Source organism: Trichogramma pretiosum, unplaced genomic scaffold (assembly GCF_000599845.2).
Source record: "Trichogramma pretiosum strain Unisexual culture from Peru unplaced genomic scaffold, Tpre_2.0 scaffold35, whole genome shotgun sequence".
Classification (NCBI taxonomy): Eukaryota; Metazoa; Arthropoda; class Insecta; order Hymenoptera; family Trichogrammatidae; genus Trichogramma; species Trichogramma pretiosum.
In genome coordinates, this window is record NW_019640943.1 from 227,357 (window position 1) to 245,220 (window position 17,864).

Here is a 17,864-nt window from a genome sequence, read left to right on the forward strand (position 1 = left end):
ACGAAGCTCGAATAACCACGACGTTTTCATTATAATACATCGTCGTTTTTCTGCACGCGTGTATATAATACTTATATCCCCCTGCGGCGTCGGTGGGGGGCGGGGGAGGGGGGGCTTCTTTTATATACGAATGCATATTTCAATGTGCTGTTCTCTGCACTCTCGTAAACTCGCAGCGCGCTGTATGCTCGCTTGCATATAATCACGGCGTTGGCGGCGGCGGCGGTGCACCGCGCGTTATACACACATACGCGTGTCTGTATATATGTGTGCTATGTAGTCGTCGAATTCGGAAAACTCAAAACTGAGAGAGTAATATATCGTGTCGGGGAACGACGACGACGCATGCGTCGGACTCCGAAGTACGTGTGGAGTCACATACACACACCGATACTATAATATACAGTTTTACTTTTGCCTGCCTACACACAGCTCCTCTGAGAGGCCGCTTAGCTATACTTATATATCGCAGTGTAAGTGTGTTCCCGTGTGTTGTGTTGTATATATACGGGGGATAGCGTATAGATAAAGTTCACCGCTTCGCAGGTTCTTTGTGTCGCGTATCGCGCGGCGTTTACACGCATACACAGTGTGTGCGTGTGTGTGTGTAGTGTACCAACGAGAGAACGCGTTTATATGGACTGCGTACACATAACACGAGAGAGTAAAAGAAAAATAAAAGTATTACACATAGGAGAGAGAAAGACAGACGGAGAGAAATAATATAATATAGTCTCTCGGTCGTCGAGTCGTATATACACTACGCGTGTTGTGTGCCGTGCATTGTGTCCTATTGCGCGCGGGTAGAGAGAGAGAGATATCACCTTGCCGTGATCTTTAAACAACAAAAAACATCAGCAGCAGCGGCGGCAGCAGCGAACTACAGTCTGCAGCACGACGTCCGATTATCGTGTCCGCCGCATTATTATATCGAACAATAAAGTCGCTCGCGGGTGTTGTGTTAGTATTTTTTTTTTATGTTCACTCCTTTTTTTTTTGGTTCGTTATTGTTATAAGTCGATCAAGAAGTAAGATCGTAATTAAATATAACCGTATCGCATATAAACGTGTGCCTGCGTGTGAAACGCAACGACGCATCATTTTGGAGTTTATTTACACACGTTCGACAGAGAATCATAAGCTCCGGTGAATGAAGTCGAGCTGATCCACCGCCGACGCCGCCGCCGCCGTCGTCGTCGTCTCCGAACGGCAACAGCAGCAGCAGCAACAGCAGTGGTGGCTGAGCGGCAGCCGCGGCAGCGAACGCAGTAGCAGCTCGAAAAAAAAGCGAGAGAGACACGAAGAAAGCCGACTACTACTCTACTGCTGCTCCGGAGTGTCTCTCCTGCTGCACATTGTTGTTCTCTGTGTGACGTGATAAGCACGACAAACTAAATTGTAATTAGTGCGCAACAGTATAATCCAATTAATAATATTAAACAAAAATAGACTCTATTGGTGTTGTTATAAGTTTCTTAGAGAGAGATATATGCCGTGTTATAGTTAATATATAAGGAGGGAGAGCGAGAGAGAGAAAGAGAGCGAGAAAGAAATTGAAATGAAAGAGAACGGTGACGATGATGATCGAAAAGCGTGAGCGTGAGAGAGAGAAAGAAAGAAAGAAAGGAAGGAAAAATCTATCCAAGTGAGAGCGGCCGAGAGGACTACGAGCGTGAAAAAAAAAAAATTAATAGCATAATAATCCGAGAGACGAAAGGGCTGGCTTTTTTCGTCCAAAAATCAATAATATAACAACGACCGATCGGCTTCGCGCGGCTCTTCTCTCCATTATTGATAATCGAATAATGTATTTATGTCCCTACGTAGGCATTTATATAGACACACACACATACGTATTGATATAAAAAATTGAGGCAAACCTCATGAATTTATTTACGTGTAGGATATATACAAAAGGTGATTGTGTGTATGTGTGTGTGTGTGTGGATCATGTCTCTGTAAAAATTGCAGTTGCACTCTTGTCAGACAAGTGCATTCGTTGCAGAGTGTGTCGTTTCTTCTGAGGATTATTGAGCCAATGAACTTGATTCTAATTCTCTCTTAGCGCCTCGATATCTGTGATTTATCAATGAACTTTTCAGCTCATATATCTAATCCAAAGTGCTATCAAATTGTTCCCTGGTGATTATAAGTGTCGTGTAGATTTTCCCTCAAAATAGAACTACCGTTCTTCAAATTGCCTTACAAAAGGACTCATTATTGTGTATTTTGTTTCTGTAGTTTTAAAAGCAGAACTACGTTTAGTATTCAAAAAGTGATGATCTGCTTTATGGTGTCAGATATAAACTTAACTTGGCATATCAATGCCAATTGATATTTGTTTATATCAATTCTGTTGTTATAAATATCTTGTTAACGCATTGAATAAGTGATATGGAAATTGATCAACTTTTATTAATTGCTATGAAAAACTTTAACAGCAATTATACTATCATGCATAATGATTATTATTTCTGGAGGTCTGGTTCAACATATTACAAATTGTCTCAAAAATTACTGATTGTGTTAACGTAGCTTCAAATTTCATTGTTTTCTCACTTTTAAAGCATGGTGGTCAAACAAATTGAAACTTCTGAATTGGAAGCAGTTGAAACTTGGATTATTTTTATGTCGCAGACCTGTTCTTGTGTGGTCTTTGACAATTTAGAGTAAATAGTTACTTCTGTAGCCACCATGCACTTATTAATATATTTCAATAGCCAAGGCTACAATATTTTAATCAAACTTAATACTAAATTTTATCTAAATTATTATTTACATTTCAGGCACAGTGGTTTACCTATTAACCATCAGTTGATCGGTGTTTCGGAGGACACATTACCTGGATGATTGTTCTTGAATCTCAAATTTACAAGTATTAAACCTCTTCAAAATGGACAGTAATGAAAAAAACGACAAAGCAAAGAAGCACGACAAATCAGAAAAACGTGAAAAGCCAGAAAGAAAGGTAAAAGAAGAAGTGGTGGAAAAAAATTCGAAAAACAAACACGATGAGGACAAGGAAAAGAATGATAAAAACACTGATGATAATGCAAATCTCAGTAGCGGAGAAAACGACGCTGGAGACGAATTAAAAATCGGCGCTGACGAAACTTACGACACGAGAAGCGAGGTATCGTCGAGCAGTTCGGAATCCGAATCCGAAGAAGAATCGGAGGAAGACGACGACGACTCGAGCACAAAATCACAAGACTCGGACTCGTCGAAATCGTCGAAAGAAGCTACAAAAAGAAATAACAGCCGGAGTGCGGTCAAGCGTAGATTGTCCAGAGATTCGTCTTCCAGTCCAGAGCCTAACAAGAGAGCTAGATCGAAAGAAAGCTCCAAGTCCAAGAGTAAAAGTAATTCTTCCAGTAAAACATATGATTATACAACCAAGTTAAATTACTTGTTCAGAGATGCTAGGTAATTCATTGTAGTTGAAATAAAACTATAGAGTTTTTAACTAGCTTGACTATAATTATTTACTGTTGCAGGTTTTTCATAATAAAATCAAATAATGCAGAAAACGTTACCCTGTCAAAAGCTAAAGGAGTCTGGAGTACTCTTCCTCAAAATGAAGCCAATTTGAATTCTGCGTACAAAGAGTGCAGAAACGTTTTACTTATATTTTCCGTCAAAGAATCAGGAAAATTCGCTGGATTCGCGAGACTCAGCACAGAATCGAGAAGAGATGGTACTCCGGTGTCTTGGGTAAGATTTTATTTGACATTATAAAATAGTTTTTAGAACCTTTGTACTATGAATTTTTCAATTATCAGGTGCTACCACCCGGATTGTCAGCCAAGGCATTGGGCGGTGTATTCAAAGTCGACTGGATCTGTCGAAAAGAGCTGCCTTTCACATCGACGCTACACTTGTACAATCCCTGGAACGACGGCAAGCAGGTGAAAATCGGTCGAGACGGTCAAGAAATCGAGCCGAGAGTGGCCGAGGAACTGTGCAGACTATTTCCCGAAGACGACGGTACTTGAACTACTCATTTATAAAGTAAAATTAATGTAAACAAACGGTTCAATGACCTCACGATTTATGCATTCAACAGGAATCGAGATGACGCCGATACTGCGTAAATCGAAAGAAGCCGCCAAACACGTTGTAAAATCGACATCGAACAGACACCGCGATCGCACCGTGATCACGCCCCGATTCATACGCACTCGTGGACGAGGCAGGAGACTGTTCCTGACGTCGAGATCTCGACTGGCTTCGCTGGCTCGTGGCGATCATCTGGGCAACGATCATCGCAATCATCGGGATGCCCACCGATATCCGGGCTGGTTCAACCGAGCGGGTTACGCCAAGTCAGTATACAACCCCATTGACGAACAAAATTTTTTTCTTTCTGCGGTAAATCGTTGTTACACGTTTTTTTCTTTCTCGACAACCCCGCCCAGGGGATACAGCGGAGCGGCGGCGCAAGCAGCAGCCGAGGCCTACGTAGCCGACTACATGCGCAGCATGCACCAGCTGCCTCGACTCCCGTACCCGATCTCGTACGACACCCTGGCAGCGGCGCCTCCGCCGCCTCCGCGCTACTACGAGGGCCTACCGCTGCCGCCGGATTACGGCGCGGCGGCGGCCGCCGCCGTGGCGAAGAACTTCGAGAAGCGCAGCTACGAGAGGAGCGTCGACGAGTTTTTGTGGCGCACGAGTCGGAGCGGCAGCAGCAGCAGCAGGCACGAGCACAGCAGCAGGTCGTCGCGCGACCATCATCACCATCATCGTCATCGCGATCGCAAATGAACGGAGACGAGACAAACAACAGCAACAACAAAAAACTACGACCTTTTTTTACGACGAAAATTCACGAATACTGTATAATCTTTTTTCTCACTGATGCGTGTGTGTGTGCGCGTGTGTATGTAACGATGGCGTGCGTCTTCCGTTGCGAATGACATTCGTTTTCCTTAACTTTTTTTTTTACTTTAAGTAAATGAGAGTAAAGTAGCGTTGAAGCTGTTTATTTTACCTGCGGTGTAAAAAAATTAATGTACGCGTGTGTGTGTATGTGATTATCAAGTAACTTTTATAAGATTTTGTAACGCCTCTTTCGAGGTGATTAGTACGCAAAATGATATATCATTTCGGTTGTTAGTTTTGCATATGATTCAATGTGAATGAGAAAGTAAATCATGTATCGATCTCATACAAATTAATTCGTAACTTTGTACAAAATGTAACCTGAACTTGAAGCGAACGATTTAATCTTTTTAATGAAGCTAAAGTATATCTTTTTTGTTCCATAATTTTCGCGAAGCGCTGATAGCCATGGACTATAACGTAACATTTTTTGTTTAACTTATGGAATTAAGTCGTTGTATGATAAAGCACTCGAAGGATTGCCTTAGACTTTGCCATTTCTCTTTTTACAAGGTAAATTATTATGGTAGAGCGATGCGTATATAAGCCGATGAATAAAAAGAGAAATAACAAATGCCAATAATCGTGTACAAGAGATGTTTCACGATTTCTCGTGATTGAAATAAAGTTACATTATAAATGTACAACTTAAGGATAAAAATGATCGATGATAATGTATGCGGTCTTGGCCTTTTACTACAAAAGACATTCTAAATTCAAGGATGAAAGTGTGAATGGTGGATTTTTCACTGTAAATTGCGACAAAGAATATTTCAGCACAATCGTTTATGATTAAATGTGTAAAACGAAATTTGTTCCTCAAAGCAGAAGATCTTTGTATAGATTGTGTAATTCACTATACATAAATACTTATTTTTTTGTAAATCAAACGTAGACTTCTCACTAGATTACGATAAAGTAAAATAATAAAAAAAAAATTAGTTAATATTCGTTTGGAATTAATTCATTCATGCATGCATTCTTCACCGAATATCCATGCATAATAAATTATTCCACAACCGACGATACTTTCTTTTCTCGAAAGAAATTCGTAAATGCACGATCACAAGCGAGAAAAGCATTAACTACTTTTTTTTCGATACCAGCAAAAGATGATGAAAAAATTCGATGATCTACAATTTGTATACGATTATATTTTTTATAATTTAAAAAAGAAAATGAAAACGCAAACAAAAGTATCATATATTGCGTTACGATAACAGTATTTGTGACTAATTATTCCTAGACGAAAAAAGAAAAATGACCGCCTGTAAACTCCCGTTTTATTTTGGTTTCCTCTCCAAGCGGGAAGCTCTTTTCTTTTATTTAGCGATCTCCATGAAAAACTATTTAATTTTGTGGCATAGACGATTATAAACCGATATAGATTGAGAAAAATAATAAAAATCACGGCTGACAGACGATTGAAGCCTCTATATAAACCGAATCTCGCCGCTGCGGTTCCTTCTTTTTCTCCCCCTTTCAAAAAATTACTCTCCATGTATAATAATATATAATAATGTGCCAGGGAAATTCGAGCGAGATAAGAATTTATCAGTTTCATCCCAGTACGCCTACTACTGCTACTATATACACGAGATGTGTATATATAGTGTCGGCATGTGTGCGCCGAGATCTCGAGACACAGGAAGTTGCGCGCCGCGCTCGCAGATGCGAGGGAATTCATATGTATACACAGGCACATTTTCAGTTTCGAATCGTCCACCGTCGAGGTGGTTTGCAACGCGAGTTCCACACCATGACACGCAGAGATTTTTTCCTCAGATTCGCCCTGATCCTGCTGCTCTTCCTCTGCGGAATCGTCTACAACAATCTGATCGGCAACGCTCGTCGACCGTCGACCGTGAAATACGCGCCAAAGTATCGCGGCAACTTCGTCCTCGGTGATTTCGCATCGAAAAAACGATGGCAGGTCGACGCGAAGATACTCAAAGACAACAGAGCGATGCTCGATCGGATAGCGCAAACCTGTCGGGAAAACAATCTGACCGAGACAACGACGACGATCGCGACGAGGAGACACTTCCTCTACAGCTCGGCTAATCGAGCCCTCTGCTGCTGGATAAGAAAGGCCGGCTCGACGAGCTTCACCAAGCTCTTCTCCGAGCTGAACAATCGCTGGATCACGGGCGACAATTATTACCGCGAGCTGAATCACATAACGCCGCGCAGCGACTCGCAGCTGGTCGATCTGCTCGGCAGCCGTGGGACCTTTAAATTGCTCGTCGTCAGGCATCCCTTCGAGCGTCTGGTCTCGGCCTACAGGTAAGCTGTATGTAACTTTTGACCCTAAAAGTCGGGCCCGGTAACACGAAGATTTAGATCTTTCCTTTGCTCGAAAGAGACCGAATCGAGGATAACACGAGATACACGGCGCAGGCGTGGATCTACGTGCCGAAGATATTCCACTTGACGAGGCCGGAAATATTCGAGTCTCCAGGGACCGTCGATCTGTCGCTGAGCAGGATGTTTCACGACGACAGAAGGTATATGATTCATAAGATCTCTTGTACGAAGCATCGAGTTACAAATATTTGTTATATTCGACAGACTCAAACTCGTACCGACGTTCGGTGAATTCGTCGACTGGCTGCTGCAGCAAGACCCCGCCAAGGACGACCATCACTGGAACCAGTATCACAGGCACTGCTCGCTGTGCTCGGTGCGCTACGATTACGTGCTCAAGCTCGACAATCAGACCCGCGAGGCTCTGGACTACGTCTATCGTCGTATGAACGTCCGCGACGTGGCCGGGGTCAGACTCGGCCGGCTCGAGAGCACGAGAAGCGGCCCCACCGACTTCGAGCGCACCTGCGCCTACTTCAAGAATCTGACGCATCGGGCGGTCGTCAGCCTGTACGACAGGTATCGCGTGGACTTCGACATGTTTGATTACGACTTCGATCGGTACTTCGAGTGCACCGAGGGCGATTGACAGACAGACACACACACACACACACACACATGAATGAGTAGTTGACGCAGTTGCGGAGTTTTTGTGTACAATGTCGAATGATTTATTCGAAGAAAGAAAAATATATGTCATCTTATAACGTTTGATACAAAGGTACACTTGCTTGTAAATATAGGAAAAGAGTTGAACGCGCGTTACACGTTCATTTTGCTATTAAATAAGAAGTTTTTCAATATGAAAACATTTGTTTACAAAAAATTATTTTCGTAGTGAAAAATGACCTATGGAAGTTGACAAAAGAAAATGAAATATTAAATATTAATAGTAATAGTACAAAGTATACTAGCTAACTTATTGTATAAATTTACAGAAAATAAGTTTCCTCCCCTCTGCTCTTTCTTTGCTATAAATCTAGTTATTGATGACCTCGCCGATCATGTTGACGTCGTCGCTGTCGTCGTCGTCGTCTTCCACGATGAAACAGTCGTCGTCGTCGTCCTCCGTTGGCCTGTGCTTGGAGGTCGACGCGACTGGTTCACCACTAGCCGAGGAGGGCTGCTCTTCGTCGTCGTCCATAATTATGCAGCAGTCGTCGTCGCTGTCAGCGGACATCGGCGAGTTGCTATCGATTTGGAGCCTCTTGGTGGGTGTATCTATAGTCGAATCCTCGATTTTCAGCTTTTTGGTCGGGGTATCATCTACAGTTGAATCCTCGATTTTGCGTTTCTTCGCCGAGCCCGGTCCTGACGGCTCCGGAGATTCGGACGAGACTGATTTGAGATGGGACTGTAAAAAAGATGGTAAAAATATTTATATTAATGAGGTAATTAAATAGGAATTGCGCAAATCGAATTAATGCGATAGTTACATTGCCATTTGACGTCGAAGGCGTTTCTTCGGCTTTCTTCTCTTTATCGGCTCTTTCTTCGTTTGTCATCAAATCTTGCGGCGTAAAATCTTTAGCTGCGTGCTCTATTATCCAATCTGGCAGTTTCATGTGCGCGGGCGGCTTTTCTCTGTGCACTATCGTTGCTTTCAACGAGTAATTCTGTTGGAAATCGTCGATCGCCAGTATTGTTCCATCTACGATGCCAACTTCTTCCAATGTCTTCTTGTTGTTTTCTTCGGTCTCGCCGGGTTCGCTGCTAATGACAACAATTCCTTTTCCATCAATTATTACGTCTGGCTCGATCATGTTCAAGCCTTTTTGTAATACGTATTCTTGAAATTCTAGAACTGACATTGTCTTTGTGTCGACCGCCATGGCACAACAGTTCGTAGGGGCGCACACGTAACAGTTTGGATTCGGTGGATTCAGACGTTTTTCTGGGACAATGAGCTGATTGCGATGGTTCATTTTGGGTCGCAGGTATACAGATTTGCATTCATCAAATTTAGATTGAAGAACGCGGAAAGCGTAAAGGACAACAATACCGGCAATGATGGCATTTGTTGTGGCTATAGCTGGGATAATGTTACCGGCCATTGCTGGAAATATTGAGTTAAATTAGTAAAACATACTATTGATCACAAGGAATTCAATATGGTTACTTAATATTACTTACATTTGATATCAAATCTCGTTTTCTGCGCAATGCCAAAAATGTAAGCTCTGATATTAGCACAAGCTGCCACAAAGTCCATTGCCGCTTCATCATCCTTATCCCATACAAGATGGTCATCTGCTGCTTTTTTCCTGCATTCTTCAAAGGCCTTGCTCAATTTACCTATAGAATCTGCAAACACTTCTCCACATTTGGCTATACTCCAGTGCTTCTGATCTTTAAGACCAGCTTGATTTTCTTCCTTGTTGAGTTCAGTTAAAAGTTCAGGTAATGTACTCCATTCTAGTGGTACTGGAGGTTTGCGTTTTTTCCACAAATTATCCATACTCAACAGATATTTTATATCATCATGGAAAAGTTTGTTGAATATTTTTTCTGGATTATAGTTAGTAGATTGTGCCCATGTTCTAGTAGATACTCTGTCAACATTGCCTTGTTCATTAGCTTCTTTTTGTAGAGCTTCTTCTCCAGCTGTATCACCAGCAGCTTCTGGATCAGCAGTATCAGGTGACACATCTTGATCAGGATCTTCTTCCCCAAAAAGTTGACTGTAAACATAATTTCAATTATTTATAATGCATCCAATTTACTCATGATGTAAAACAAAAAAGAAACACTTACTTGAACAAATGTTTTGCCCAAACAATGCAATGAATTGGTTCACTTGGTGTATTTCTAATGGTACAACCAGGAAACGTTTTCTGAGGTGCCTTGGGCATACACTCATAACACTGGGTCAAACCTTTTCTAATCAGCTCAACTTGTCCGTCGTAACCCGCTGTTCCTGATTCAAGCAGCGGTACATCTGCAGCGAGACACATGCGATTTACATGATTTCTAGCAGCTCTGTTGTCTAATGCATTCATAACAAGGTTGAATTTCTTGAAGTAGTTAACGCTATATTCTTGACTGTAAAGTAAGCGATACAAATATATTGTTAATAAAATTTCTCTCCGATACATCATCGTCAACAGAATAAAAACAATAACTCACTTCATCACGCTAGCGTGGTGAGCAATGATGTTGACCTTAGTATTGTACTGCATAGCCGACTCTCTCGCAACTATGGCTTTGGACTTGCCAACATGTTCTTTTTGAAACAAAAACTGTCTATTCAAGTTACTCACATCAATGGTATCCAAATCAATCTGGAAAAAGCACCCAAATTTCACTCTCAATCGTACTTCCCATTGTTTTTCGCGTTCGTAAACGATCAATCAAGAGACGTCTGTGTTGTGGTTAACCAAACAACCAAGTCTCGTATCTACTACTACTACAACTACTTACGATTTCGATGTCAAGAAAGCCGGACAGCACGAGATTCTTCAAGATCTCGCAGCCGATGCCACCGGCCCCGACGACGAGTACCTTGCTGTCGAGGATGGACTGCCTCAGGGGCTCTTGTAAAACACCCTCGATCGCTGCCATTTTTGCGCCTTAAATAATATTTACTTGTAAAAGTACAACAACAACGTGTACTTCGAGGAAAAGAGAGAGAGACTATGTGTGTATTAACCACACACGATTGCGTGCGATTCGCCGAGTGCCGCTATGTGCCGCGCCGCGCGAGCAATGGATTTGCGCCTATTATTGTTATGATTATTATGGAACGTGTTGCAGCGCGGCGCCGATGCGTGGTGGATATTGCCGGTAATCAAGCTGAAATCAGAGTCTCTGGCGTATATAACTGATGTTGACAATGGGGGCGAACTTAACCTCATAAAGACTGAATTTACGTTGGTACTATGTGCGCTGCAAAAAATTAAAGAATTCAATTGATTCGTGAATTAACTTAAAATTTTGATGGATAAATGATACGTCACGATGTCTCCTTACGTAAACAATAACAAACACTTCTGAAGCATCGAAAATTTATTTTTATTTACCGTTGACTAGTTTGAAAAAGACGATTTCGAATTTACACCGCCTTTGTAACGAGATCACAAAGTACCCTAGGATCTGGTGAGAAAAATCATCGTAAAAAGAGAACCAGAAATTCAATTGTGAAACTCGTGCGGTGTGCTCTGCTACTACTGTCCTCCGTACTCGTGGTGTTTTGTGTATTGTTTTCGTATGTAACGACAAGTAATGATTCGTGTCATTACAACGCGGTTGTTCGAGCGAAAATTCCGAAATCGTCAACAATGAGTACTTGACACCGTAAGTGCATTAAAAAAAACAAAGGAGTATTTCCTGACTGTATACAATTAAGATAATAAAAAAATTCTACACGTTAAGGCCAGTGTTAGGTTATGTGCCAGTTAATAATTTATTATTAATTTATACGGGATGGATTTAAACGACGACACTTCGATGGAAGACTTCGACGACGACTTTCAAATGGCACAGATTAAAATGGAGCCCGTTGTCATGGGCTTCCGAGAGGATTTCATGACTGAAATGTCGACCAGTCCCAACGATAATTCATACAAAAAGAGCGACGATTCGTCCTACCATGAAATCGACGAGGACCAGATATTTATGCAGCACATGGATATAACGGAGACAATGGCTAATTTGAAAATTTTACTGGAAAAGAAACTAGAAATATCATTGGCCGATTACGCTTGTTATCTGCAAGGTACTATCCTGATAGAGGATGATAAAACTCTGGTGGATCAGTGTGTTCAAGGCTCGGGCATTGTCCAAGTGAATCTCCAAATTAAAATAAGCCAAAAACAAATTTATATAGTCGATGTACTTAAGCCAGCGAACGATTATGTTAATAATCCAGAAAGAAATGGTAACAGTCAATCGGACGAATCGAGCGCAGAACCAACACCAATCCCAGATGATCAGAATGTCATCCGGTGGATGGTGGATGCTCAGTACAAAAAAGAACAAGATAGACTAAAAATTCCATGTGATCCTGAAAAATGGAGCATAGCTCATGTGAAACATTGGATACAGTGGGCTGTTAGGCATTTTAAACTAATTTCAGTGAAATTAGCCGATTGGAATATTGCAGGAGAAGAACTTTGTAAATTAGATATAAAACAGTTTCAAAGAAAAGTTCCTCATGATCCTGGTGATGTATTTTGGACTCATTTTGAATTATTAAGAAAATGCAAATTTGTTGCAGTTGTACAAAAACCACAAATAGAAAGTAGTAGCGATTCTGCTTCTCCGTCACCTAAAAGCCCTGTAAAAAACAAAGTTGAAAAGAGTAGCAAACCAAAACCTGTGGCTGTGTCAAACAATCAAGAAGCATATAATTACCAATCTTTTGAAACTAAAGAAACTTCGCCACAACCAAATATGACTGTCAATAGATCAGCAACCAGTGGACAAATTCAGTTATGGCAATTTTTGCTCGAGCTATTGACAGATCATGCGTATCTAGGTATAATTCATTGGATTGGGGAAGAAGGTGAATTTAAATTGAATGTCCCAGAAGAAGTAGCAAGACTTTGGGGCACAAGAAAAAATAAACCATCAATGAATTATGAAAAATTAAGCAGAGCGTTGAGGTACTACTATGACGGTGACATGATTTCCAAGGTTCCAGGTAAACGGTTTGTTTACAAATTTGTGTGTGATTTAAAACAATTAATAGGTTATTCTGCATCAGAACTAAAAAAATTAGTTCTTGAAACTCAAGAAGTTACCTGTGGTTCAAGGGAGTGAGTGCTATTAAAAGTAATTCTTGGTAAACAAGATTATTCTAAGATTGTACATTTTTGTAATATTTATAATAATAGTAGCTCTGTATATAGTTTTTTAATAAATTGTGTATTTCTCTAAATTTATATATTATTAATACATTTTGAATGTTTTTCTATCATGCTAATTCAGAAGTGTAAAAATTATATTCACAATATTTTTATAACATGTTTAGAATTACGAATATAAAAAACAAAACAAAATAAGATTGTTACACTGTTAATACTATTAAATAAATTATAAACAAAGGTGTTTAATACAGATTAATGACATTTGAAATATCATGAGTTTTCAAACTATAATTTATAATGAGTACATACAATCCTCCTCAAAAAATATCATACTTTGGATTTAAGTTTTTAGAGACAGTGGTAAGTATAAGTTGTGTAAATGTAGTGATACAGTCTTCTATAGTTCCTCATTCGCATCAGAGGGATTGTGAGAAAGAGAGAGAGAGAGATCATGTCATACTTTAATCGCTATCGGAATCATCGTCTTCTTTGCTTTTGATGATTGCTGGAACGCATCGTTTGTCATTGAGTAGGCCGTGCTCGATCAGGAATGATTCTACGTCGGATGAGTAAAAGTCATCGCCTAGACTAGCGGATAATTGAACAAAGTTGCCGATGATCTGGCCGTTTTTGTAGACTAATAAGGCAGGAACACCTTCCTTCTTGAAGTGTTTACTGACACCAACCTTGGACGCTGAGAAGGTAAAAAAAAAGCACTGTCAGTCAATATATCCCAATAAAAAAGCTCACAATAACGTACCAATTATCTTGCAGAACTTGACAGCCGGATACTCCTCGGCGAGGGTGATGAGGCAGCCGTTCATGGCGTCGCAGGCCGGCACGTCCTTCTGGTAGATGTGCACGATCACCGTCACGGTCTTGTCCTCGTTGTCGATGGCGTTGAGAAAGTCCTCGCTGCCTGCCAACTCGAACAGCTGGCCGAAGTGCAGCTTCTCGGCCTTGGCCATCATCTCCATCATGCGCTGCTTCTGATAGTCGAGGAGGAACTGGTCGGCCATGAGCTCGGCGAGGTCCGGATCCGTCTCCAGCATCTTTGCCCGCTCCTCGTCGAGCTGGCTCTGGCAGGTGAAGCTGAGCTTCTTCATCAGCTCGACGCGCTCCTTCTCCTGTTCCGCGCGCTTCTCCGTCTCGATCTGCTTGAATCGCTGCCAATCCTGTGTCGCAACAACAACAATTGTTTACAAAAGCTCTGCTACGGAGGAAAGCTCTAAAAAAACAAAAACTCACTCTGATGACACCCTTGGGTCCTGTGTTGCTCGACGTGCCGTCCCACTCCGAAAACTCGGTGGAGGTCTGCTCGGGCTGGGCCGACGCCGCCCCGGCTGCCGCGTCCTCCTCCTTGTCGGAATTCGACTCATCCTCGTCCTCCGACGAACTGCTGCAGTAGTACTGCGACTTCTCGCCCAAAATCTTGTCCTCGAGCGTAGCCATGACTGTCTCTGTGTGTGATCTCTTCTTCTTCGATTAAAGCTCAATTATTATTATCTATTATATTCCGTGAGCCGGCACACAGCTCACCACCGCTCGTTCTCGCCTATACTATAACAAAACACACGAAAAAAAAGCCTTGAGAAAACCTGAGCTTGCAAAAAAAAGCTTATAATATGAAAATGGATCGATGTCAGTATGAGGGGTAGGATATATACGAGTTAGGATCAATGACAGCTACCTCTATAAATGCGTAGAATTCGGAGTCCGACGAAAAGAAAAGATATCGTTTTCTCGAAATCCACTAGTCACACACGTTCGAGTCGAAGGATATGAATAATGAATGTCGTGAGAGAGACGACGCGCGCGAGGCGTCGAATGCACATGCACATACATACGCGATATAAACACAGTGCACAGTGCACAGCGTATTATAAGAAGCATATAGATCGATAGCCAAGGTTATGATGAATCGCGTGTAGTGCTGGTGTTGTTATATATGAAAATAATATAATGTGTCACTGGCCAGCACGAGTCTCGCGGGTGCATCTAACTCGCATGCTCCTCTTTATTTACCTTCTAAAAATAAAAACAGGACGTGGATCGCGCGCACGAGTTTTTTGTTTCTGCTGAGATCGATGTTTTGGTATATATAATAATACAAGATTACTCACTCACCTCGTATTATGCCGCGTATTATCGTATAGTAAGGCGATGATGATGATGATGACTGCCTCGACTCTACTCCGCTCCGCGGGTGTAAGTATATTACCGTAAAAAATACGTAAACGCGCGGGTCAGATCACCACGCATGCAACAACGACGCGAGCAGCAGCAACGTGTGTTTATCAATATTATATTCGCGGCGTGGGCAGCAGCCATATACTACTATATATGTATGAGCATTATTTGGGTGAGCCTAAAATAAAAGCTGGAGAATCTGTTTTATCGACTTTACTTTACACACGCTGCGATATATAACGTATATGAATGACTGAGCCTCGAGGCACGCCCTTACTTACTATACATTACGTCGTTTGAGCTCGTCGTCGTCCGATGGCGCGCGAATCTCGCGCCAATTTTCCCGCGGAAAAATTTCAAACGGCGGCATGTAACACGCGATGCAAAGAGAGAGAGGATGAAAAAATCAGTACACTCGGCGCCAACCGAGTGTCATCGTCGTCGTCGTCGTCGTCGTCGTCGTCGTCGTCGCAAATAAGCGCATAAATCAGCAAAAACAGAGTCGCTGGAGAGATAAGACGACGCGCGAGATGTGCAGCAGCAGCAGCAGCAGCAGAGCAAGAGAGAGCCCCCCTATGCAGTATTAATTATTGTGTTGCGCATGCATATATCCCACATTGGCCGCGCGATATATTATTATAAATTATTAATCGACGATGGCCTTTTGCGCGTTTCATTATTATTTCCACAATTTCCTGCGTCGATAATGAAAGCCAATTGAATCGAATCCCCCCGTGCGCTTAATAGAATTATATTAAATTCCATTATAATTTTTCCCTCTTCGTCTTCTCCTTCTTCTCTCGCTTTCTTGGCATTTGGTTCGATCATTGCCGGACATGATCCTCGCGCGTCGCGTATAATATTGTTTTTGATCGATGATACAGTATCAATCACGTATATACCACAACGTGGAAGCAGAGATTCGAGAAAGTTTTACTCGCCGATGCGCTTAATACCCTCTCGAACGAGGAGGATGAGGGAAAATCTCTCTCTCATTGAGCTTGATCGATCGGATACTTTTTTTTTTCGCGCGTCCTGTGCATGGATGCGCAGGCCTATTTAAATGTATGTCGCAACTCATTTGCGACACGAATCACGACGATGTAGGAGAAAAATCACGGCCTCGGGGACTATCGGGAACGTCCAATAAAAGTTGATTCATTATTTCAATAATGTGTGCCTATTATATTCATAAAGATTTTTCGCCTTCGAAGTCGAACTCCGGAGCTGCTGCTGCTGCTGCTGTCGCAATTGTTTATATTCTCATAATCGAAAGTTCTCTTTTTGTTTTTGCGCGCGCGTGTGTGTACGAGTGTGTGTGTGTACAGCAACGTGATCTCGCTTGGGTCAAACGCGTCGCGATTGATAAAAATAAAAAAGTAAATAAAAAAATAAAATAAAAGCTCTCATCTTACGCGCGGGGGGGAAGTATATAGCCAACAACAGCGGCAACGAAACAGAAAAAAAAAATTTCGATAAAATTTTCCATTGTAAAGATACAACGAGTACGCGCACGCTATCCGGAATAAGTTTTTCCCGACGCTGATGAAAGATTTTTAAGCAGTTGCCACAGCGGCGGCGGCGGCGGCAGCGAGAAATTATGAATTTTTACTATTAGTTTTAAGAACCGTAACCGAACGAAACTTCGAGATGGATATTCCGAGGCCGATAAAGCGTAGTACTGTGAATTCTCGGTGCTGCGCACGGATAGCTCGTTTAGCATTTCTTCGGTTATTTTTCGCGCTCTTTGTCTCTCTCTTCTCTTCTCTTATATTTCTTTCATTATATATACATAAACCTTCGTTGTGCCCACCCACACACCTTCCTTCCTCCTTGCCGATGAAGTGCACCATAATAAATATTCATAAAATGAAGGAGAGAGAGAGAGAGAGAGAGGATATTCATTAATTGTCGTATAGCACAGGCCATAACGAAACCGATAATTCGGAAAAGCGAAATTCTAATTAAGAATTTCGCCGCTGTTATAACCGTGTATAATAGCTCCGCGTATATAGCTCTCTTTCTCCGCGCGGGATGAAAGTCGGGCCAGGATTGTTCCCTCGGTTATATATATATGCAAAAGGTAACCGATGTATAATATTTGAATTTCATACTAGTAGTGCGGCAATGATTAATCGATGGCCCCGCAGCAAAAATCAAACCTCGAACGAGTCGACGTAAAAAATGTAATTCTCGTGTATTCGAATTTAAAAGACGAAATCGAGAAATTAAAAAACAACAAAAAAAAAGAGGCTCGACCTCGTCGATTGCGACACACGCACACACTATATATTTCCGAAAAATCAAATCATTATTATAGTGCGCGATATCGAGAGAGAGAGTAAAACACAATAACAAGAGCGATAAAACAGCCTCGCATTTCGTCAGACTCACTACGAACACACACACACACACAAACACGAGCTAGGCCGCGGGGCGAGTTTTATATACATATATATCGGTAATAATAAAGTGTCACACCTCCCAAGTGGCCGCTTATCGCGCTTTATAACCGGCCGCGCGCGTTACAATAATAATGGAATCTATGGATGATGTTTAATCGACGAAAAATCGCGCGGATTCATTCGTATATATATCGAGGTGCGCAACTATAAC

General features: G+C 41.7%; 5 protein-coding genes across 12 annotated transcripts; 3 read left to right on the forward strand and 2 right to left on the reverse strand.

Annotated features, from left to right (window-relative positions):
* Positions 1-333: 333 nt before the first annotated feature.
* Positions 334-6,331, forward strand: LOC106653525 (YTH domain-containing protein 1). Of its 6 annotated transcripts, none has more exons than XM_014372999.2 (6): positions 334-473; positions 2,787-3,426; positions 3,498-3,714; positions 3,783-3,987; positions 4,067-4,325; positions 4,419-6,331. In XM_014372999.2, the coding sequence occupies exons 2-6, from the start codon at positions 2,894-2,896 to the stop codon at positions 4,765-4,767; spliced, it is 1,563 nt and encodes a 520-aa protein (XP_014228485.1). In that variant the 5' UTR covers positions 334-473; positions 2,787-2,893; the 3' UTR covers positions 4,768-6,331. The 6 variants fall into 6 exon arrangements, with proteins under 6 accessions (XP_014228485.1, XP_014228484.1, XP_023313684.1 ...); XM_014372998.2 differs by lacking the exon at positions 334-473 and adding an exon at positions 515-960; XM_023457916.1 differs by lacking the exon at positions 334-473 and adding an exon at positions 515-960 and having other exon boundaries at positions 4,428-6,331.
* A 312-nt stretch (positions 6,332-6,643) lies between these two features.
* On the forward strand, positions 6,644-7,840 carry LOC106653370 (carbohydrate sulfotransferase 10-like). Its single transcript, XM_014372769.1, has 3 exons — positions 6,644-7,170; positions 7,248-7,391; positions 7,456-7,840. The coding sequence occupies exons 1-3, from the start codon at positions 6,644-6,646 to the stop codon at positions 7,838-7,840; spliced, it is 1,056 nt and encodes a 351-aa protein (XP_014228255.1).
* A 59-nt stretch (positions 7,841-7,899) lies between these two features.
* LOC106653567 (SUMO-activating enzyme subunit 2) lies at positions 7,900-10,900 on the reverse strand. Its single transcript, XM_014373066.2, has 6 exons — positions 10,672-10,900; positions 10,378-10,532; positions 10,006-10,293; positions 9,385-9,932; positions 8,688-9,307; positions 7,900-8,605 (listed from the first exon to the last, which is right to left on the reverse strand). The coding sequence occupies exons 1-6, from the start codon at positions 10,810-10,812 to the stop codon at positions 8,231-8,233; spliced, it is 2,127 nt and encodes a 708-aa protein (XP_014228552.1). The 5' UTR covers positions 10,813-10,900; the 3' UTR covers positions 7,900-8,230.
* A 399-nt stretch (positions 10,901-11,299) lies between these two features.
* On the forward strand, positions 11,300-13,023 carry LOC106653568 (DNA-binding protein Ets97D-like). Its single transcript, XM_014373067.2, has 2 exons — positions 11,300-11,544; positions 11,623-13,023. The coding sequence occupies exon 2, from the start codon at positions 11,674-11,676 to the stop codon at positions 13,009-13,011; it is 1,338 nt and encodes a 445-aa protein (XP_014228553.1). The 5' UTR covers positions 11,300-11,544; positions 11,623-11,673; the 3' UTR covers positions 13,012-13,023.
* Positions 13,024-13,095: 72 nt separating this feature from the next.
* Positions 13,096-15,465, reverse strand: LOC106653452 (phosducin-like protein). Of its 3 annotated transcripts, none has more exons than XM_023457950.1 (4): positions 15,186-15,465; positions 14,307-14,613; positions 13,819-14,233; positions 13,096-13,752 (listed from the first exon to the last, which is right to left on the reverse strand). In XM_023457950.1, the coding sequence occupies exons 2-4, from the start codon at positions 14,508-14,510 to the stop codon at positions 13,520-13,522; spliced, it is 852 nt and encodes a 283-aa protein (XP_023313718.1). In that variant the 5' UTR covers positions 14,511-14,613; positions 15,186-15,465; the 3' UTR covers positions 13,096-13,519. The 3 variants fall into 3 exon arrangements, with proteins under 3 accessions (XP_023313718.1, XP_014228383.1, XP_014228384.1); XM_014372897.2 differs by having other exon boundaries at positions 14,307-14,618; XM_014372898.2 differs by lacking the exon at positions 15,186-15,465 and adding an exon at positions 14,749-14,866 and having other exon boundaries at positions 14,307-14,618.
* Positions 15,466-17,864: the final 2,399 nt, after the last annotated feature.